An 18,140-nucleotide genomic window follows, 5' to 3' on the forward strand; every position below is an offset into this window, starting at 1 on the left:
TCAGTTATTTTATTAATGATTTCCTTCTCTCCCTTTCAAAACTACTTTTATTTTGGTGCTGACCCGCATACACTGTTCATATCATTTTTTAACCTTTTCTCTGATGTTCTTCTGGTTCTGTCTTTTTGGCTCCCATTTTCTGGGTGATTTCTCCAACTTTATCTTCTAACACCTTCTTAGAGGTCTCCATTTCTGCTATCATATTTTTAGGGGGTCTGGTTTATTGAGGTATTATTTGTATAAATAAAATTTACCTTTTTTGGCATATAGGTCTGTGTTACTTTTCTGTGATATGTAACAAATTTCCACTAACTTAGTGGCTTAAAACAACATACATTTATATTAAAGTCCATGAGTCAGGAGTACAGGCATAATTCAGCTGTGTCTTCTGCTTAGGATCTGCCAAGGCTATGGTCAAGGTGTAAGCTTGGGCTGGGATTTCATCTGCAGATTAGAGCCCTCTTCCAAGCTTGCCTGTTGTTGGCAGAATTCCTTTGTTTGCAGTTGTAGAACTGAGGCTTGTAGCTTCTAGAGGCTGCCCCTTTCCATAAGCGTTTCATAACATGATGCTTGCTTCTTCAAGGCCAGCAGGAGAGTATTTTTCTGACTTCTGTCTCTGACTGCTAAGACCCCTTTGTAAAGGGCTCACCTGATTAGACCTAGCCCACTGAACATATTGCCATTTTGATTAAAGTCAATTGCTTAGGGACCTTGATTACATCTGTAATATCCCTTCACCTTCACCATATTAACACAACATAATCACAATAGCAGGTATCAGATATTTTTGACTACTGGCTTATGTTAAGAGTGAACTACTCAGGATCTGTGGGTTGGTTATTATGTGTGTTACCATAATATAATCTGCCAGGACCATTGTCTTGTGCAACCCTTGATGTCAGTGCTTTTTGGTTTCCCTTTGGGGCTGCTAAATTCCTCAGAGAAAGATCTTTTAATCTCCTGCCCAGAGTTTGACAGCTTGGTCTTACTGCTTTTTAAGCACACTTTAAAGCAGCCCTTCTGTGTTTAGTCCCACCTTCAACCCCACTTCCAAAGTTACTTGATATCACCAATTCCTGAGCCTTATGGACAATTTTGCTGAATAACTCCTGGCTTAGGATTCAGCTTTTTAGGTTATGCTGGGTCATAGCAGTTGTTCATCTGCTTTCCATCTTCTAAAAATTTGTTGCTCTTAACTTCTTATGTTCTCTTTTTTCTCCTCTTTTTTCAGGTAGGTTTATGCCTTTAAAAAGACACTTTTTACTGGCATTCTAATGGGGTTTTCAGAAGGCCTGAAGGAACTATGTGTTCAACACAGCACTTTTTAGTGGAAAGTCTAAATGACCTCTTAAATAGTAACAAACAACCACCACTGACATTTATTGGGACTCAGCATGCCAAGTTCTGTGATAAAACTTTACCTGCGTTGTCTTATTTTACTTAATCTGTCCAATGTTTTCATGTGAGGTTAGGAAAGATTGTTTTCCATATTTTATAAATGAAGAAATCAAGGCTTAGAGAGGTTAACTTGCCTCTAGTCACATAGTAATAAGCAGGTGAGCTGGTGTGTTTCAACTAAAGATCTTTCTTTTCCTTAATCATCTCCCCCCCCCGACCCCGCAAGAAAAAACATTCTCCTGTGTTTCTTTCCTCAGTAGATGTTACCCTCTAATTATATGTGCCAGTGTGTGGTCATCCTTATGACTTTCCATCTCCTCAGTAACCATCTTTACCAAGTCCTATCAGTTTTATCTCAAATCTGTCCTTTCCCCTTTTTCTCCAGTTCCACCTGCCCTGGGCCCAGCTGGTAGGTTTCTCACCTGGACTGCTGCAGGCGTCTCAGCCTCCCAGCCAGTCTCTCGGTGTCCACTCATGCTGTCCTCCAGTCCCTTTTCCATACTGCAGCGGATGTTTTCTTTTCAGAATGGAGGCATATCTGGTCGTGCTTACCAAAACTGGCCTCCCATTGTTCTTACAAGGAAGATCAAAATCCTTCCAAGGCCCTACGTGATCTACCTGTGCCTGCTTCACGAATTCTGAAACATTTTCCCCTGTCTGAGCTGCAGCCACATTGGCTTTGTGTCAGGGCCTCAAGTGACACCAGCTCCATTCAAACTCTAGGACTTCAAGCATGCTGCTTTCTCTGTCTGGACACTCTCCCCCTCCCCCATCTTTCCTTGCATAGTTAACTCCTAATCATTCTTCAGATCGCAACTCAAATGTCAGTTCATGGGAGAAGCTTTCCCTACCCTCAAGATTAAGTTACGTCCTTCTGCTAGTTTAATGCTCTTACAGATAGCACCTTGTACCTTTCCTTTCTCGTACGACTTTCACTTATACACTTGATTCTTTGTCTTTTCCCGCTTGACTGTGGTTGCTGTTACTGCGGGGTCATGTCCATTTTAGTTACTGGTGTATCCACAGCACCTGTCAACCTTGGGAAGTGCTCTCTTCCTAGTTGAAGGAATGAATGGGCTGTGAGGGAATAGTCTCTACAGAGGCATGAGCTGTGGAAGGGCTCGGCTTGTCTTAGGAACTCTCATGTTGTTACAGTGTGATAATGGAGGGTGGATTGTTCATTCCATTAGGCAGATACACCTTCTAATTGCAGATGCAGGCGCTGGTGGCTGAGAAGACCCATTTGCATGGCTATTTCTGTGTACTGCCATGTATCTTCAGATAGATGAATGACGGTCCACCTAAGGAAAGATGGAGGGTGGACCCCTTTTCTCTGCTTCTCACTGTTGATCATGGTGGTTGCACTATTTCACAAGGGTGAATGTTGCAGACACAGCGCAACTTTGGGCTCCCAACTATTTTGGCCTTGATTCAATAATCAGAACCTATTGCTTCCCCTGTTCTCTGTTAACACTGGGGCTGTTTGGGAGGTGTGGGGAAGGATCAAAACACCCTGCAGTCACACATTTTCAAGTACTTTCTTGATATTTGGACAGGATAATCAGACTTGATTTGATGTACTTATTTCACTCCTACCAAAAACTGAGCAGCAATCTCTGAATATTAAAGCTCAGAAAAACCTGTAAGGAGAAAGTAAGGGCATGTCGCAGGAACTCCTTTGGGAATGCTGTTCTCTGTATTCAAGTTTTCCTTTGCCCTCTGTCATACCTTGTTATGACCGGAGGTGACAGCTGGAATGTGGCCCTTTAGGAACTCAGCTTTATCTTTTTCTAGGATAGAGTAATTAGTAACTCATTGCTGTTTTTAGAAGCATTATCTTAACCTGACTGTGATTATCTTTCATGATTTAATACCCAAAGTTCAATCAAAGTTCAGTATCTTTTCATAAAAGAAATTACAAATGGTCCCCAACTTAAGAAGGTTTAACTTATGATTTTTTTAACTTTGTGATGGTGTGAAAGTGGTACACATTGAGTAGAAACAGTACTTAAATTTTGAATGTTGATTTTTTTCCCGGGCTAGTGATATGCAGTACGATACTCTCTCATGATGCTGGGCAGCGGCAGCCGCAGCTCCTAGTCAGCCCCTCGATCAGGTAAAGAAACAACTGATAGGCCTACAGCCGTGCAGTACCCAGACAGCCGTTCTGTTCTTCACTTTCAGTACAGCATTCAGTAAATTATGTGAGATATTCAACACTTTATTATAAAACTGGCTCTGTGTTGGATGATTTTGCCCAACTGTAGGCTAATGTAAGTTTAAGGTAGGCTTGGCTAAGCTATGATGTTTCGTAGGTTAAGTGTACTAAATGCTTTTTGACTTAGGATATTTTCAACTTACAGTGGATTTATTGGGACGTAATACCATCCTAAGTCAAGAAAGATCAGTATTTGGCAGTTAAGCTACGGTGTAACACATCCTACTTTTTATAGAGCAAGAAGTTATTTTTGTCTTTGCAAAATAAGATATGAAGATGTTCTCCAAAAACCAGTCACCACTCCTCCAGATCTTTACATTAACCTTAAGGATTTCAGTTGGAGTGTACTCCCCATGATGCCAGTTTAGGATAATGAGGGAAAAAAGAGAACTGGAGATGGGAAGGGGGCTGTACTCTACTCCCCCTCCGTTGGTGGTTGCTTCTCCTTTGACACTGTCACTTAAAAACTTTCCTGAATCTGTTCATTCCTCTGTCTTCCCAATGGTGTTGACCCAATGCCAGGATTTCTTCAGCATCCTCTTCACTGGTCCCTGCCTCTAGTCTTACTTCCCTCCCATCTTGTTCTCTGGTTTTTCTGGAGCATAACTGTTAAATGCCTCTGCTGCTTAAGATTCCCATGGTGGCTTCCCATGGCCTTCAAGATGAAGTTGAAACTTTAAATTGGCCCATCAGACTTTTCGTGCCTTCTGTCTACCTCAGCAGACTCATCTCTCTCTGTTGCCTGCCTTACATTTTCTTTTCTAGCCATATTGAACTTGTTTAGTTTCCTGGAGTCAGTGAGATCTTTGCACATGTTTTCCCCTTTGTAAAGAATACTACCCCCTTCCTAGCCAAGTCCAGTATCATAACCTTTACTTAAAGTACTCTTCTTTGGAGAAGCATTACTAGAACTCTCTAGACTAGATAAGATGTCCCTGCTATGTGTTCCCATAGCATCTTCCACTTATCCTATTGCAACTTAATACCTATCATATAAATGTGTGTTTGTCTTTCCACTAATTGGTAAGCTTTCTGAAGGTAGGAACTATGTCTAACTCGTTTACAGCTGTGTTACCATTCCTGGCATGGTGTTTGGCAAATAGAAAGTGCTCAATGAAAATTTGATGAATTAATAGATTAGTGAAACCAAGAGCAGATCAGATTAAAAGATTTTTGCAGTATAACTGTGAGGCTGATAAAAAGAGGAGGGGCCATGGTAAACTCCAGCCTTAGAACTTTATTCCACATTTTTGGAAGGGAGGGAATGTACATAATAGTGATGACATGTGCTCTGTCACAAGATGTGTGGGTGAGGGTTTAGGAAATACACACTTGCTATCCTGAGCCAACAAAAGTAAGTTCAACATCCACAATTTACTCTGCTTCTCTGGGAGGCTGGGAGTCAACAACTCTTGAGTTGTTAAATCAGAAAAGATTTAAACATTCACATAAATGGATTTTTTAAAATCTCATTGAAACTTTAGGGGAAGCAGATCCCAAAATATTTCCAAGGAGCAAAGAGATTGTAAATGAGAAATCACACCGCTCAATCTCCATTGCTCTTAAAGGAACTATAAAATGTTAACAGCAGTCCTCTGTCCCCCCCCAGTCTCATGTGGCCCCATTCTGCACTGCTTGTTCTTGAGAAATTCTACCACTATGGTTCAAAGGAGCATAATAATCCTTATGGTTTGGGAAAGAATACTGTATGTAGATGGTTTAGGTAGGACATTTGCCATTTTTAGAAATACTGTTAAGGAAATTCCCTGGCAGTCCAGTGGTTAGGACTAGGCACGTTCACTGCCGAGGGCCTGGGTTCAATCCCTGGTTGGCGAATTAAGATCCCGAAAGCTGCGTGTCGAGGCCAAAAAAAAAAATTAAAGAAAGAAAGAAGGAAGGAAATACTGTCAATGCAATATTTATTCCTTTGTTTCTTCCTAATCTAGAGAGTTACAGATTTATGAGCCCTGCAGATTAGTTAGTGCTGTGCCTTTTGATGAGGCCAGAAAGAAATTATTTCTCTGTCTCTAGCTTATGGAGTTTGTTTTCCAGGAGATAATTGAGGTTCAGTAAGATCAGTGTTACTTCTATAGGGTTTTACACACACATACCCCCCACCGTCACCACCTTAAACATCCAGAGAAAATACACTGTTGAGATGGAAAACACTTAGCAACTGTTTTCTTAGCTTGCTTCACTTTGTCTTCTTTCTTCTGAGTCCTTCTGGAGACTTTCTTGGCCTGGAGGCGGAATTGAATAGCAGGTATGAATTTCAAGGTCACAGCTAAGCTTACTTGTCAACAGAAAGCAGTCGCCAGGCGAACCACAGTCTTAATCTTATTTCATGCATCTTTGCCCTGAGGCAGAAATTTTCATTCATAATTTAGGGGAATTGAAGAGTTAGAGATTCAAATTTGCAGGTGTCTTAGAAATTTGAAAAGATATCAAAGAATGAGTTTACAAACCGTTTTGGGTGTCGGAAAATGCTTTGAAATATTGACAAGTTTTTGGTTATTGGTTTTAAAGATTTTCCAGGGCTTCCCAGAATTAAGTGCTACTTGAAATTCATATAGTCTGAGGCAACTTGTAGCCAGCTTTGCCTGTACACAAATGTAAAAACAAAAATTTAGGTGAGACTGTGAAAAATAGATATATAAATAAATGGGTAGATAGCTATCTAGAGCAATGGTTCTGGGAGGAGGGTGTGATTTTGCTCCCCTCAGGGGGCGTTTGGCAATGTCTAGAGACATGTTCATCATCACAGCTGTAGTAGGTGGAGGCAGGGATGCTGCTAAACATCTTACAATGCACAAAATGGTCAACAGTGCTGCTGTTGAGAAACCCTGATTTGATGGATGTAGAGATAGATGGATATTAATATATATATAAAACATTTGTGTCTGTATAAGTCTTAGTTTGGGGGAATTTTTCTCCAGGTATAAATAAAAATATTTAAGGAAAGAAATTCATTCCAATTCTTTGACCTATCAGCATATATTCAACATGGTGGGTTCAGTCATGTCACAAATAAACCCTTTCAGAGCCACAGGAACCATAGCCAGGAAGCTTACCCCTTCCTCAAAGCTATTCCTTTGGATGTAGGGCCTCATGCAGTGAAGGAGCCTTGAGATAACTGAGCATCCTTGAATGTAATCTTTTTTCTGTAATATTTTACCTGTGCCCCTCTTGACATTAAAGTACTTCCTACATTGTGCTAAAGGGTTAGTCTTTAATTTACCTCTGCCCTGCCTGTTGAACCCTCCTAATTGGTGATATTGTTGTAAAGGAGCAAGGCAACCTCTATCTAAAAGGATGGTAATAAACTTGTGCTTCATATCTGTATTGGTTAAGATAGATTTGCCTGTATTATAACCAAAAAACAAACTCAAAAAAATCCACCATCAGTAGAACTTAAAATAACAGTGACTTAAATGAGCCAGAAGTTTATTTCTCTCTTGGGTGTAAGAAGTGCAGAGGCAGGCAGATCAGGGCTAATGTGTCTGTTCCACAAACATCCATGCCAAGCTTCGCCCCACCTTGATGCCAGCCTTGGTGTGAGGTCTTTTCATCTAAGATGGGTGCTTGAGCTCACATTCATTGATAAACTCTGACCTGGCCATGTGGCTGCCAACACAGATGCAGACCTGGCTGGGTGATATCATCCTAGCTTGGGCATAAAAATTATGTAGCAAAGGTCAACTAGCTACTATAGTCCTAAGGTAAGCCCCACAAAGATGCAGCAGACCACCTCCACCCAACCCAGATATTGCCTGCCAATTAGCTACATTCACTTGGCTTGCTTGATAGACGGTACAAGTTAGAGACGGTACAAGTACAAGGTCATCTGATGAAAAGACCTACCCCATTTCTCCTGCCCTGAACCACAATCCTCAGAGCTTGGACATTGCTGGGTCAGTTTTCCTATTTTGCAATAAAAGTTATCCTGCTAACGTTTAATCTTTGGTCTCTTAGTGATTTTCTCTTTAACATCATTGTGTCTACTTTCCAGTCAGCAAGAAGGGGGAAGGATTGAAGATTACCCTTCTCTTTTAAGTACACTGCCCAGAAGTCACTCAACACTTCGAATTGGCCAGATCTTAGTCACATGGTCATTAGTTTCAAGAGAGTCTGGGGAAATAGTCTTTTGGATGGACCCTCCAAAAAACTGGAGTTCTTGTTACTAAAGATTGAGAGACAGCTATCAGACTTTTTTTTTTAAATATATTTTTCTTAACCATATTTGCTTATTTATTTATTTGTTTATTTTTATTTTATGGCTGTGTTGGGTCTTCATTTCTGTGCGAGGGCTTTCTCTAGTTGCGGCAAGTGGGGGCCACTCTTCATCGCGGTGCGCGGGCCTCTCACTATCGTGGCCTCTCTTGTTGCGGAGCACAGGCTCCAGACGCGCAGGCTCAGTAATTGTGGCGCACGGGCCTAGTTGCTCCGCGGCATGAGGGATCTTCCCAGACCAGGGCTCGAACCCATGTCCCCTGCATTGGCAGGCAGATTCTCAACCACTGTGCCACCAGGGAAGCCCAGCTATCAGACTTTGAAACAATACTCAGTGAAAATATCAGGAAAAACATAGTGACTACATAACCTCATCAAGGCTCTCAAATTATAAAAATCAGATATTCTGTGGCAATGAATTACTGGTTAGATGCTATTTTTCTTTCCTCCCTCCCTCCCTCCCTTCTCTGTGGTTTTATTTTTTCCCCTTTTCTGAAAGCAAAACTAATCATTCTGTCTGTTTTCTTAAAGGACTTTCCGTGACATTTCTGAAGATCTGAAGCCTTCAGTAGACTGACTTGGTTTCTAAACCACAGTGATTTCTCTAGGAAATTCAACCTTGACTGTGAGTTTAGCTCAGCTGTGGCCTCCTATCCTTTCAGCTGTGCCTGGCAAACAGAGCCCAGGAAAAGAAGCAGAAGCCTCCTAGCCTTCCATACAGAATGCCCGGACAAGAGAGGACTTGCTGTGCTTTGCATTTTAAAGCACAGCTTTGGAGCTCAGAAATGTGGTTTACTCACTTAACTGTTGCTAAGATGGCTTGAAAAGTTTCAGTTTATAAACTGGTACCATGGCTTGAAATTTTCCCACTTTGGTTATGTATATTATAATATGTATTTATAAAGTTTTTTAAAGAGTCCTAAACTACCTGCTGTATACAGTATTGTTTTCTCCTGTTTTAAGAAATCTGTCCTTAAACTTTTCTGTGACAGTCACTTTTCCATGAAGAGGGCTTTCACTTTTGAGAATGTAGTTGCTTGAGCAGGAAAAATGAGTCTTCTCCCTTCTTCCACAGTGTATGGTCCTCTCTGTAAGGAAGAGCAAATCTTCAGTGTAAGGGCAGGTGGCTTATTTGAAGTTCAGTTAGTTGTATGTTACAACCATAGGAGACCACAGAGAGACCGAAGCTCTTCCTCCCCTTCTCCCTCCATCCCCTACTGCTCTATTGCCAAATTTTTAAAACTTGGCTGACCACTTTGAAATTAAATACTTATTAAGCTGCTATTAATGGTAACAGTATGATAGAATTCATGTTGTAATGTTTTTCTTTCCAGATGTTTTAAGAAAAAAATCTCAGGGGCAGCAGTGCTCTGATTCATTAAAAGTATCCCTGTTTCACTATTTGGAATTTGACCAATTAGTTACTTATTAGCAGTAAAATTTTATATCTGTGTAGTATTTTCCCATCACTTAGCACAGTGCCTTGCACATAGACTCTAGATGAATGCTTGTTGAATTAAATTATGACTTTTAAAATATCTCAGATATCACAATAACCAGCATAGTGCTCTACATTTGACAAAGTCTTTTTGCACATATTATTTCACAAGCATTTCACATCAGCTTTCATATAGCTTTACATTATTTTGCAACAGTTTCACACAGATGGGGAAGGTAAGGTTCAGAAAAGTGACCAACTCAAAAGTCATGAAGTTTAGTAAAATTTTACCTCAGATCTTTCTGACTCCAAATTCTGCCAACTCTGCTATATTGCAGTGTTTCTTTTAATATCTTACACAATTTTTCCAGTGCTGTGAGGTAGAATAGGTGTCCTGTTCTATCGCATGGACTTGTCCTAGGGTTAATGACAGGGCTGGGACCAGAACCCAGCTCTTAGCTTTGTGCCCTTTGCACTGTGTAAAACAATCTTCAGGCTCTTTCTCTGCCCCCAAAGGAGTATGGAGGAGAAAGAGTTCTTAAGTAACAAAGATTTCATTTTTGGAAAACATTTAAAAGTAGAAATCATATTTTTCTAAAACATCATCTCATTAAGAAGCATAGTTAATGATAATTACTTTAAATTTATTCTGATATTACTTCAGAAAAACTCCATCTAGGAAAGAGGCTACCATGTGGTCTCTGTCTGTAGAGTAGACTGTACAGATCTCATATATTTCCTGTGAATCCTTCAACAATTACAATCTGGTATTCCACGAAGTGTTACATTTGGCACTTAGTAACTCATTCTTTTCTTTAATCACTTGTTCAGGCATTCATTCAGTAAAACATTGCTTGAGAGTTTGCCAGACTCTAGGTTCTATGCCAGACACTGTACAGGGTGCTGTAGGGGATAACTCATAAGAAGGCCTTCTCTCACCTTAAATCTTAGCCAGATCATGTGTATTGCTAAAATTAAGAATTTTGCATTAAAAGTATTAAGAAAGAAATCAGGTTTGTTTCTGTTAATGGTATACTGATAAGTTTACAGCTGTGATGAGCACATATTTATGAGAGGCAAATATTATGCACAGTGAGTTAGTGTGCATATACAAATTATGTTCTTCCAAAGTGCTTAAGCTCTGTAAAGTGATATTGCAAAAATATAAATTTGAGGTAATATATGGCTCTTGCTGGTCATAATTATTAGTGTGAATACCAGCTCCTTAGAGGGGTACTCTGAGCCCTAAGAGAATAGTTTAGAGCTGCCAAAATTAGCAATGATGTAGTATCACCCTGAAGTATCAGGAGCAGAGGTGCCCCAGAGTACTCCCCAGTCCTGTCAGGAAACTTGAACTGCCCCAGTACTCCAGCAACAGCCTAAGGACTTGAAGTCCCTGCAGCTGGGGGAGGTCTTCCTGGAACCCTCAAAAACAGAGAGAACATGCCCCCTCAGATACAGTGAGGAGGTTTTACAGATCTTCATAAGGCATTGAGATCAAATGATATGAAAAAGTAGGAGTTTCAAGCTCAAGTCTCAAAGATGATTCTCAGGATTTGACCCAGAAAGAAGTTTCCCTAGGAACAGCTAATGCATTGATGAAGTAGAAGTAGCTTCAGTAAAAACATAGTACAGAAATCCTATCACAATGTCCTGCATTTTATAGCTTTATTAAAGATGAGTTTGAAGGTCACATTCACTACTCAATTGTAAACTGAATGGAGGGGATAAGATCTCCCCACACAGTATGTTCCTCTCTTTTCCAAGAATGAGGCACGGGATTTTCAGCATAAACTCCATGTCATGTAAGTCCAGCTTCAGTTCCAAAATTCCTATCACACTCTCTGTTTCTGGTAGTGATCACTGCCAGACTGCCTTAGATACCAGTTTTATTTATTCTTAAGTTTGCAAGGATTCTTAACACCCATTGCCATTAGAGGTGGTTAGCTGGCAGAGTTTTCCCTTGACTTCTGAGACTGGTGCAAATTGACTCTTGATACCCAAGAAGTGTTATTTAAACAAACTAAGTAGCTTTGGAAATAGCAGTTTATTCCATTAAAGGGCTTGCAGATGAGGACCTCTGGCTAACCTTGGTCTTAACAAGAACCCATTGTGACCCATCAGGACTTGCTAGTACCCCTAGTTCCCACTTTGGTTGTATTTAGAGCTTCAGGATGTGTCACTACTGAGCAAGAAATGCTCAGAAATTCAGGCTATGAGGGGTTAGATTAGAGCAAAGTAATTTTAGGTGAGTTATCCAGAGCTTTCAACCTCAAGGTTTATAGGAAAACCCCTGCAGTCTCCTCTAAGGGTCTTCCAAGATCCTTACAAAAGTATTAGACTAGGCATTTCGCAGTAGAACTATAGCCTCTGGCAACATACTTCCAAATGCTAGTTCCCGCCAAGAACAAGTATTTCTTTGTTTTTTATGTATTTCTTGTCTTTACCCATTTTGCCATTAAAATATATTCATTTCATTAACTTATTGAGGATCTGCAAAAACTATGAATGCTATGTGAAACCACTGAACAGTTAATTTTTTTGGTAGTTCAAAAATAATCAAGAGAATTATAAATCAAGATGTTCTGCCTGCATCCTGGAGTCATAGAAATTCTGTGCCAGATGAGCCTTATCTAATTAGGTGATCCTGTCATTTTCTAGAGAAGGAAACAAATCCACAGGTTAAAGTGTCTTTTCTAACACAGAGCCAGTCAGTAACAATTCAGAGCAGAGTAAGTTCTTTTTTCTCTCAGCCCGTTGTTCTACTTCTCTTTCCTTTCTCTTGTAGTTGAGTAGCTTTTGGAAAAATGTGTTCTTTATAGCAGTAGTTGCAAGGGATGTTATTAGATGTTACAAGAGAACAAAAGTGTATATGGGGTGGGGGGGTGGGGACTCCAAGGTCAGTTAAAATTGAGGAATGCTGAGTTTGTTTCCTTTCTGTCGGACTTGGAAGAGTTTTTAATGTGCTCTTATATATTGTGAATTTATAAGGGGACAAAGACTGTGTTTACGAGACTTATTTGACCTTAAACTGCGCCCCATCCTCCTTTTCTCAGAGCAGCTCAAAGGACTCCCTGTCCTTTGGGAAACATGGCTCTCAAATAAAAGTTTACAGGTCTGTTAGAAGACATCCCTAATGGAATTCTGAATGGTACATCCACCATGTAAACCGTAATATATCTCAAAGTTTAGTGAGATACCAGAAAGAAAACGTATTTGCCATTCAGAGCTATACATCAAGTATAGAGATTCTTTTCTACCTATGGTGTGTAGAATCAGTATTTGTGTTTTAGTTTTGAAAGTTTTTCAGAGATAATTAGTGTGCAAATACAGTGGTGATATATTGATATTACATTTTAATAATGCTTTTTTGTGTGGCACTTTATAGTTTTCAGAATGCTTTCATAACAACCCTGTGAGACAGGCAAGTGTAAGTATTATCAGATGAGGCACTGGAGGCTCAGAAAGGTTTTTGTGATTTTTCCCTTAAGTTTATACCACAAAATGATGGAGCCAGAATTCAGTTGCAGAGCTTCTGACTCCAAGTCCAGAATTCTTTACTCCACATCTGGTTTCTTACTTTTTCTTCTAGCTTTACATTTTACTATGAAAGGTATGGAAGCAGATCTTAAACATCATTTTGGCTTCTTATCAAATACTATTTTTTATGGCAGTGACCAAGAAAGTGTAACTCCAATTGTAGTTATCCCAAAGAAAACCCTTCTTTTGTGCTTTGCAGTGCCACTTGTCTAGGTGATTGGAGTGTATTTCAAATACCATTTGATTTTGAAACCAAGATTGGATATATAGTTTTAATTGCTTATGTAACTTCTGGAAAATGTATCATCTTTGCATTCTCAGGCAAAGTAGAGAGGTTTGAAAGTAAAAAAAGATTATTCAAATACAACAATACATCTTTATTCTCACAAACTCTGTTTCTTAGCTTTAACTTGCTTTGACAACCGACTGATGTAACATCTTTGTAAATGTAAAATATTTATATTTTGAAATAAAATTACTATGTGTTGAATGAATCAGGTGGTAAACTTAGTCTCATTTCTGTTGAGAAATTTGGTCTTCAGTGAAGTCAAACTTTCACGAATACATCCATCTCTTAGGCCTTATATCTTGCCTTTTCTTTGACACCAGTGCCGACACTGAATTTTTATGAAATATGGGCAACTTACATAAGGGAAGATGTACCTGTGGAGTGGGTGCTGAGCACCTTAAAGAGGTGAAAGGGTCCAAGGCTAAGGCTGGAGCCCTCAGAGCCCAGGGGAAGGTGACTTTGTGGTAGATAAGGAAGTGATGAGGTGGGTGGCTGGAGAGTGAGACTCAAATGAAAAGAAAGTTGGATAAAAGAACCACATGTTTTGAATGAAGAAAACAAACCTAAGGTATGGCTACCTTCAATAGCAAAGATAATCTACGCAGCGGTGGCAGATGGAGCTGAACCCCAAGTGGAGGTATCTTGAAACACATCTCAGCAGTGCTTGGGAAAGAGCTTTCTGACACCTCGAGCTGGTGTGGTATTCAGCTCATCAATCTGACATTATAGATGGAGAAAATGATCCCGGCAAAGGTGTAAGGGGTGGACTAGCCAGCCTCAGATTCAGATTGTTTTCTACTCTTGATAGTTTCTTATTGGCAAATATGCTAGTTCACAAAATATTTCTTCATGCTTCTCAGTCTGTTGCGTAAGCCTAGGACCCTTTCACAGGGTGTGTGCTTCTGTCAGCCTCCTCTGGGTTTGCTTCTGGAAACTTTAGGGTCACAGGTGTCCAGTTCTCCCTCCCATCTCCATCACACAGGGGCTCCTTGATTCTTAGCCTTACCCTTAAGTGAGTTTGGTCAGAGATACACACTAATGATCTTCAGTTACTGAACAGCTGTTGAGAAACTTTTCCCCTCGTGCCTCTGCGCTAGGCACGAGGGGAAAAGTAATTTTGAAAAGTAGTTTTAAATAGTAATAGTGTTGAGCAGAGGTGAAGTTTTTCCATATGTTCTATTTAATTTCCTTTTGAAGAGTAATTCTGAAGAGTAGCCTGAAGATACCCAAATCACTGTTTTCTTGCCAAGTACCCAGATACTCCTTAAACGATTGCATTATCAAAAATTTCATCTTCAGTCCAGTTGAAATTGTGAGAAAGATACGGTTAGGAAAAGAGCAGGGTGGAAGGGGGAAATGGGACCTTCCCGAGAAGCTCCAGAAAGACTATAACCTGTAGAATTCCCGTCTTACGGTAAAAGCCCTTCCCTACAGGCTTGACTCTGGTCCCGGTCTACCAGTTAGTTTCAATCCCAGCGCAGCTTCCAGCAATCGTGGGGAATTCGGAGTCAGGACGAGTCACTTCTGGGGAGCACGGGAAGCTTCGCTGGGCATGGATGTCTTTGCCCTGGTAAGAGGCCACGTGGCCGTGGGAGGCCCTCAGGTATCTTGTTTCTCTGTTCTAGAAGGGGTTGAGACATGTGTGCAACCCACTAAGGAATGATTTGAGAGAGACAGGATGGGGATTGGGGACAGAGGACAGAAGGGGCGGGGCCCGGGTTAGGGGGTGGGGCTGCAGGGCGGACTCCAGACTGGGGCGCGTGCAGGCGGAGAGTGAGCGAGGCCGTGCCGGGGGCGGGCCCGGCGGGGCGGGGCCTCGGGCGGCGCGGGTGCATGCCAGCTGCGGAGCGCAGGCAGGCTGGCGGGCGGCGGGTCCGCAGCGGCGGGGCGTCCGGGCTCCGCGACGGGCTGAGGGCCATGGCCGCCTCTCCGGGCCCGGCTGGCGGTGCCGCCGCCGGGGCACTGCACGGCTCCGGCCCGTTTGGCCTCGCCTTCGACTCCGGACTCGAGATCAAAACTCGTTCGGTGGAGCAGACGCTGCTCCCGCTGGTTTCTCAGGTAAAGCGGCGCGCGCGCGCGGCCCCTGCGTCTCCCTCCGGCCGCGGCCCGCGATGGCGGCGGTCGCTCTCGCGGCAGGGGCTGGACCGGGCGGGAGGCAGCCGCTGCTCCACATTCCGCGCCAGGACTCCGGCGTCAGTGTCGGACCGCCTGTCTGGGGCTTGAGGACTGGCCTTGGTTGAGGCGGCGGGAGTCGGGACCATCCGAAATCCGGCTGCGGGGTTAAGTGGGCTGAGCAGCAGCGGAGGCTGTGGGGCGGGGAGCCCCGTGCGGACCTGAGTGCCGGCCGCAGGTGCGCCGCCCTGCTTCCCCACAGGACCCTCCTCGGGGCTGCGGCTCCGGTGGCCCCCGGCTCCCCGAGGCCAGCTCCCCGGGGGCAGAGGGGACCCCCGCGGGGGCTCCGCTGGAGCTGAGGGGCCCTCCTCGCTGCCGCTGTTTAACCCACTGCCCGCACACCTTTGCACCTCCAGTCCAAACCCGGACTGTGGCCAGTCTGGCTGGGGCGTTGCTGCCGGCCTCCAAGTCCAGCGTGCTCTCCTCTCCCCTAGGCCTTTGTCCCTTTCCCCGGAGTGTGAGTCGGCTCGCCAGTCGCCCGTTCACTCCGGGCCACTCGGCCCCTTCCCCTTAACCTGTCTGCTCACTTCAGTTGGCTTTTGTCCGGCCTCGGAAGGGTGAAGTGAAGGACCGTCTGATAGTTAATTCGGCTACACATCTTTTTGCCAAATCCCATTTGGGAATGTATGCTTTATTGAATTTATTGGTCCCAACAGAAGTCTGGAATCAGCTAATTGATGCGCGTAGCTTTAGAGAAGTTTCTGTTACTGTGAGCCTAGTTTACGCAGCCTCCGGGCTGGAATTCCTCACCTAGATCTGTTGTGATGTGCTACGCACTGTGGGGAGTGCAGAATTCTGTGCCTTCAGGAGCTCGTTGGATGTGTGACTCACACCTAGACTGTAACATCTTGATGCTTCACGTTAGCATTGCCAAGATTTTACAGGTAGAAGGAATCTTAAAGGTTATCTGATGCTAAATTTAAAAATTCTTACAGCATCCTTGACACCTGGTCACCAGTCCCCTGCTTAAACATGCTCAGTGATGGGGAGCCTGTAGCTATTCCATAGAATTTCCAATGCTATCTGTTCTCCATCCCAGCCTTGCAAATATTTGAAAACAGCAGTCATACATGTCCCTAGATTCCTGTTATGCTGATTAAATAAACAGCCCCATTTTCTTCACTTGTGCTCATTTTTTTTTTTTAACATCTTTATTGGAGTATAATTGCTTTACAATGGTGTGTTAGTTTACCTGTGCTCATTTTAGCCTGGCTAACAGAACAGTGAATGAATAACCTTGACACTCCCCATCCCCCTTCCCTTCCAGGTCTGAAAGAAGCACTGACAGGTGGGATGAGTAGAGGATCAGTTAGTGATGTCTGCACTGCCCCTCCCACAAAAGAATACCATGACCACCACCAACACAACCACAACACAAAATGAAAAATACTGGAGTAGTTTTAAGAGAGAGAGTTAAGAGAGTGGTATTTTATCCATTTTTTTTTTTTTTAACACTCCAGATATAATGCTTACTATGCGCTAGGCCGTGTTCTAAGCACTTTATACATATTAATTCATTTAATTCTCATAACAATCTTATGAGGTAGAGATATGTTTATTCTCATTATATGAATGAAGAAACTGAGGAATAATGAGGTTAAGTGACTTGTAGTGGGACTTCCACCTGTAAATGTCGAACTGGAGTTTGAATCCAGGCAGCCTGGTCCCAGAGTCTGTGCTGTTAGCTACACCATATTTGTTCTCCCTAGAGATTAGGAGCAGTGATGAGGTCAGTCAGTAGTAGGTACAGAGAAGAGAGTCCACAATGGAAAAACAAGCTGGAAGGTTGTTGTAATCTGGAGAAATGGTAACTTTTCACAGTATCACTGCTAAAAGTGTATCCTAGAGTTCTGCATTGTGTAATTCTGGGGTAAGAGAGGGTGGAGAGAGTAGGAGAGTGGAGGAGGAAACGTGAATTGGCTGCTGAGAGTTAACTAGAGGTCAGTGCCAAAGGGGGAAAATGCCAGCTTTTTTTTTTCTTTTCCTTCCCTGTTAAAGACTCATTCAGGGCCATAGCTGAGGTTCTGCATTCCACACATTATGTGTCCACAGCTGTATCTTTAGCATTATTATAACTGATATTCCTAATGATTAACTGTACTCAACAACAAAAAAGTTCACTTATGCTTAAAATCAAGAAACATATAAAGCATGGCCAGAACACTCACAAAGCAGTTAAGTGTGAAATACAGTTTAGAATGATTTTTAAGTTTTAGTGAGTATTAGTGGATTAAAGTGCAGCTCTCTAGAAAACTCATGTCCAGGAGTCTCATTCTCTAAGGATGCTGCATTATTATCCAACTCATGTTTTACCACCATATCCACAAGAATAAGTTTAAGCTTTTTAGGCAAGCATTTGTTGTAAGCTTTCTAGTTGCTACTCTTTGTGGGACTTGTATTCTAGTTGGGAGACAGGACAGGTACAGAATAGCACATGGCAAGTGTCAGATGAACATCATCCATAGTAAATGCTCTAAGAGCTCAGAGCAGGTGTGGATGAGTCAGCAACAATGCCATAGAGGAGATAGAGTCTTGAGGTGAACGAGTAGGGCTAGCCTTGTACAGCTTAGTCAGTTTTAAGCAGAGTTTCTACTCTGATATCATTTAACCTCTTCTGACTCTCCAGGTAAAAAGTTCTGGGTTAACTGGCCTTATTCTAGGAATGCAGCGTCAGTATTAGACAAATGTATATATACAATTTTCTGCGTTTACATATTAGAAGAGATACATGTTCTTAGCAATAGATGCAGAAAAGCTTCAGTTAAATCCAACTTCTAATCATGATAAGGAGCACATAGTAAACTAGTAATAGAAGAAAACTTCCTTAACCTGATAAAGAGTACCTACAGAAAACC

General features: G+C 42.1%; 2 protein-coding genes across 4 annotated transcripts in view; both read left to right on the plus strand.

Annotated features, from left to right (window-relative positions):
* TMEM245 (transmembrane protein 245) overlaps window positions 1-8,773 on the plus strand; it is a 97,038-nt gene extending 88,265 nt beyond the window's left edge. The window contains exon 17 of the mRNA XM_061200129.1: window positions 8,378-8,773. Within this exon, the coding sequence (XP_061056112.1) occupies window positions 8,378-8,423 (46 nt within the window). The 3' untranslated portion in view covers window positions 8,424-8,773. The remainder of the gene's footprint in view (window positions 1-8,377) is intronic.
* A 6,210-nt stretch (window positions 8,774-14,983) lies between these two features.
* CTNNAL1 (catenin alpha like 1) overlaps window positions 14,984-18,140 on the plus strand; it is a 58,994-nt gene continuing 55,837 nt past the window's right edge. For all 3 annotated transcript variants that reach the window (XM_061200130.1, XM_061200131.1, XM_061200132.1), the window contains exon 1: window positions 14,984-15,171. In XM_061200130.1, the coding sequence (XP_061056113.1) occupies window positions 15,031-15,171 (141 nt within the window). In that variant the 5' untranslated portion in view covers window positions 14,984-15,030. The remainder of the gene's footprint in view (window positions 15,172-18,140) is intronic.

This window comes from Eubalaena glacialis, chromosome 9 (genome assembly GCF_028564815.1).
Source record: "Eubalaena glacialis isolate mEubGla1 chromosome 9, mEubGla1.1.hap2.+ XY, whole genome shotgun sequence".
Classification (NCBI taxonomy): domain Eukaryota; kingdom Metazoa; phylum Chordata; class Mammalia; order Artiodactyla; family Balaenidae; genus Eubalaena; species Eubalaena glacialis.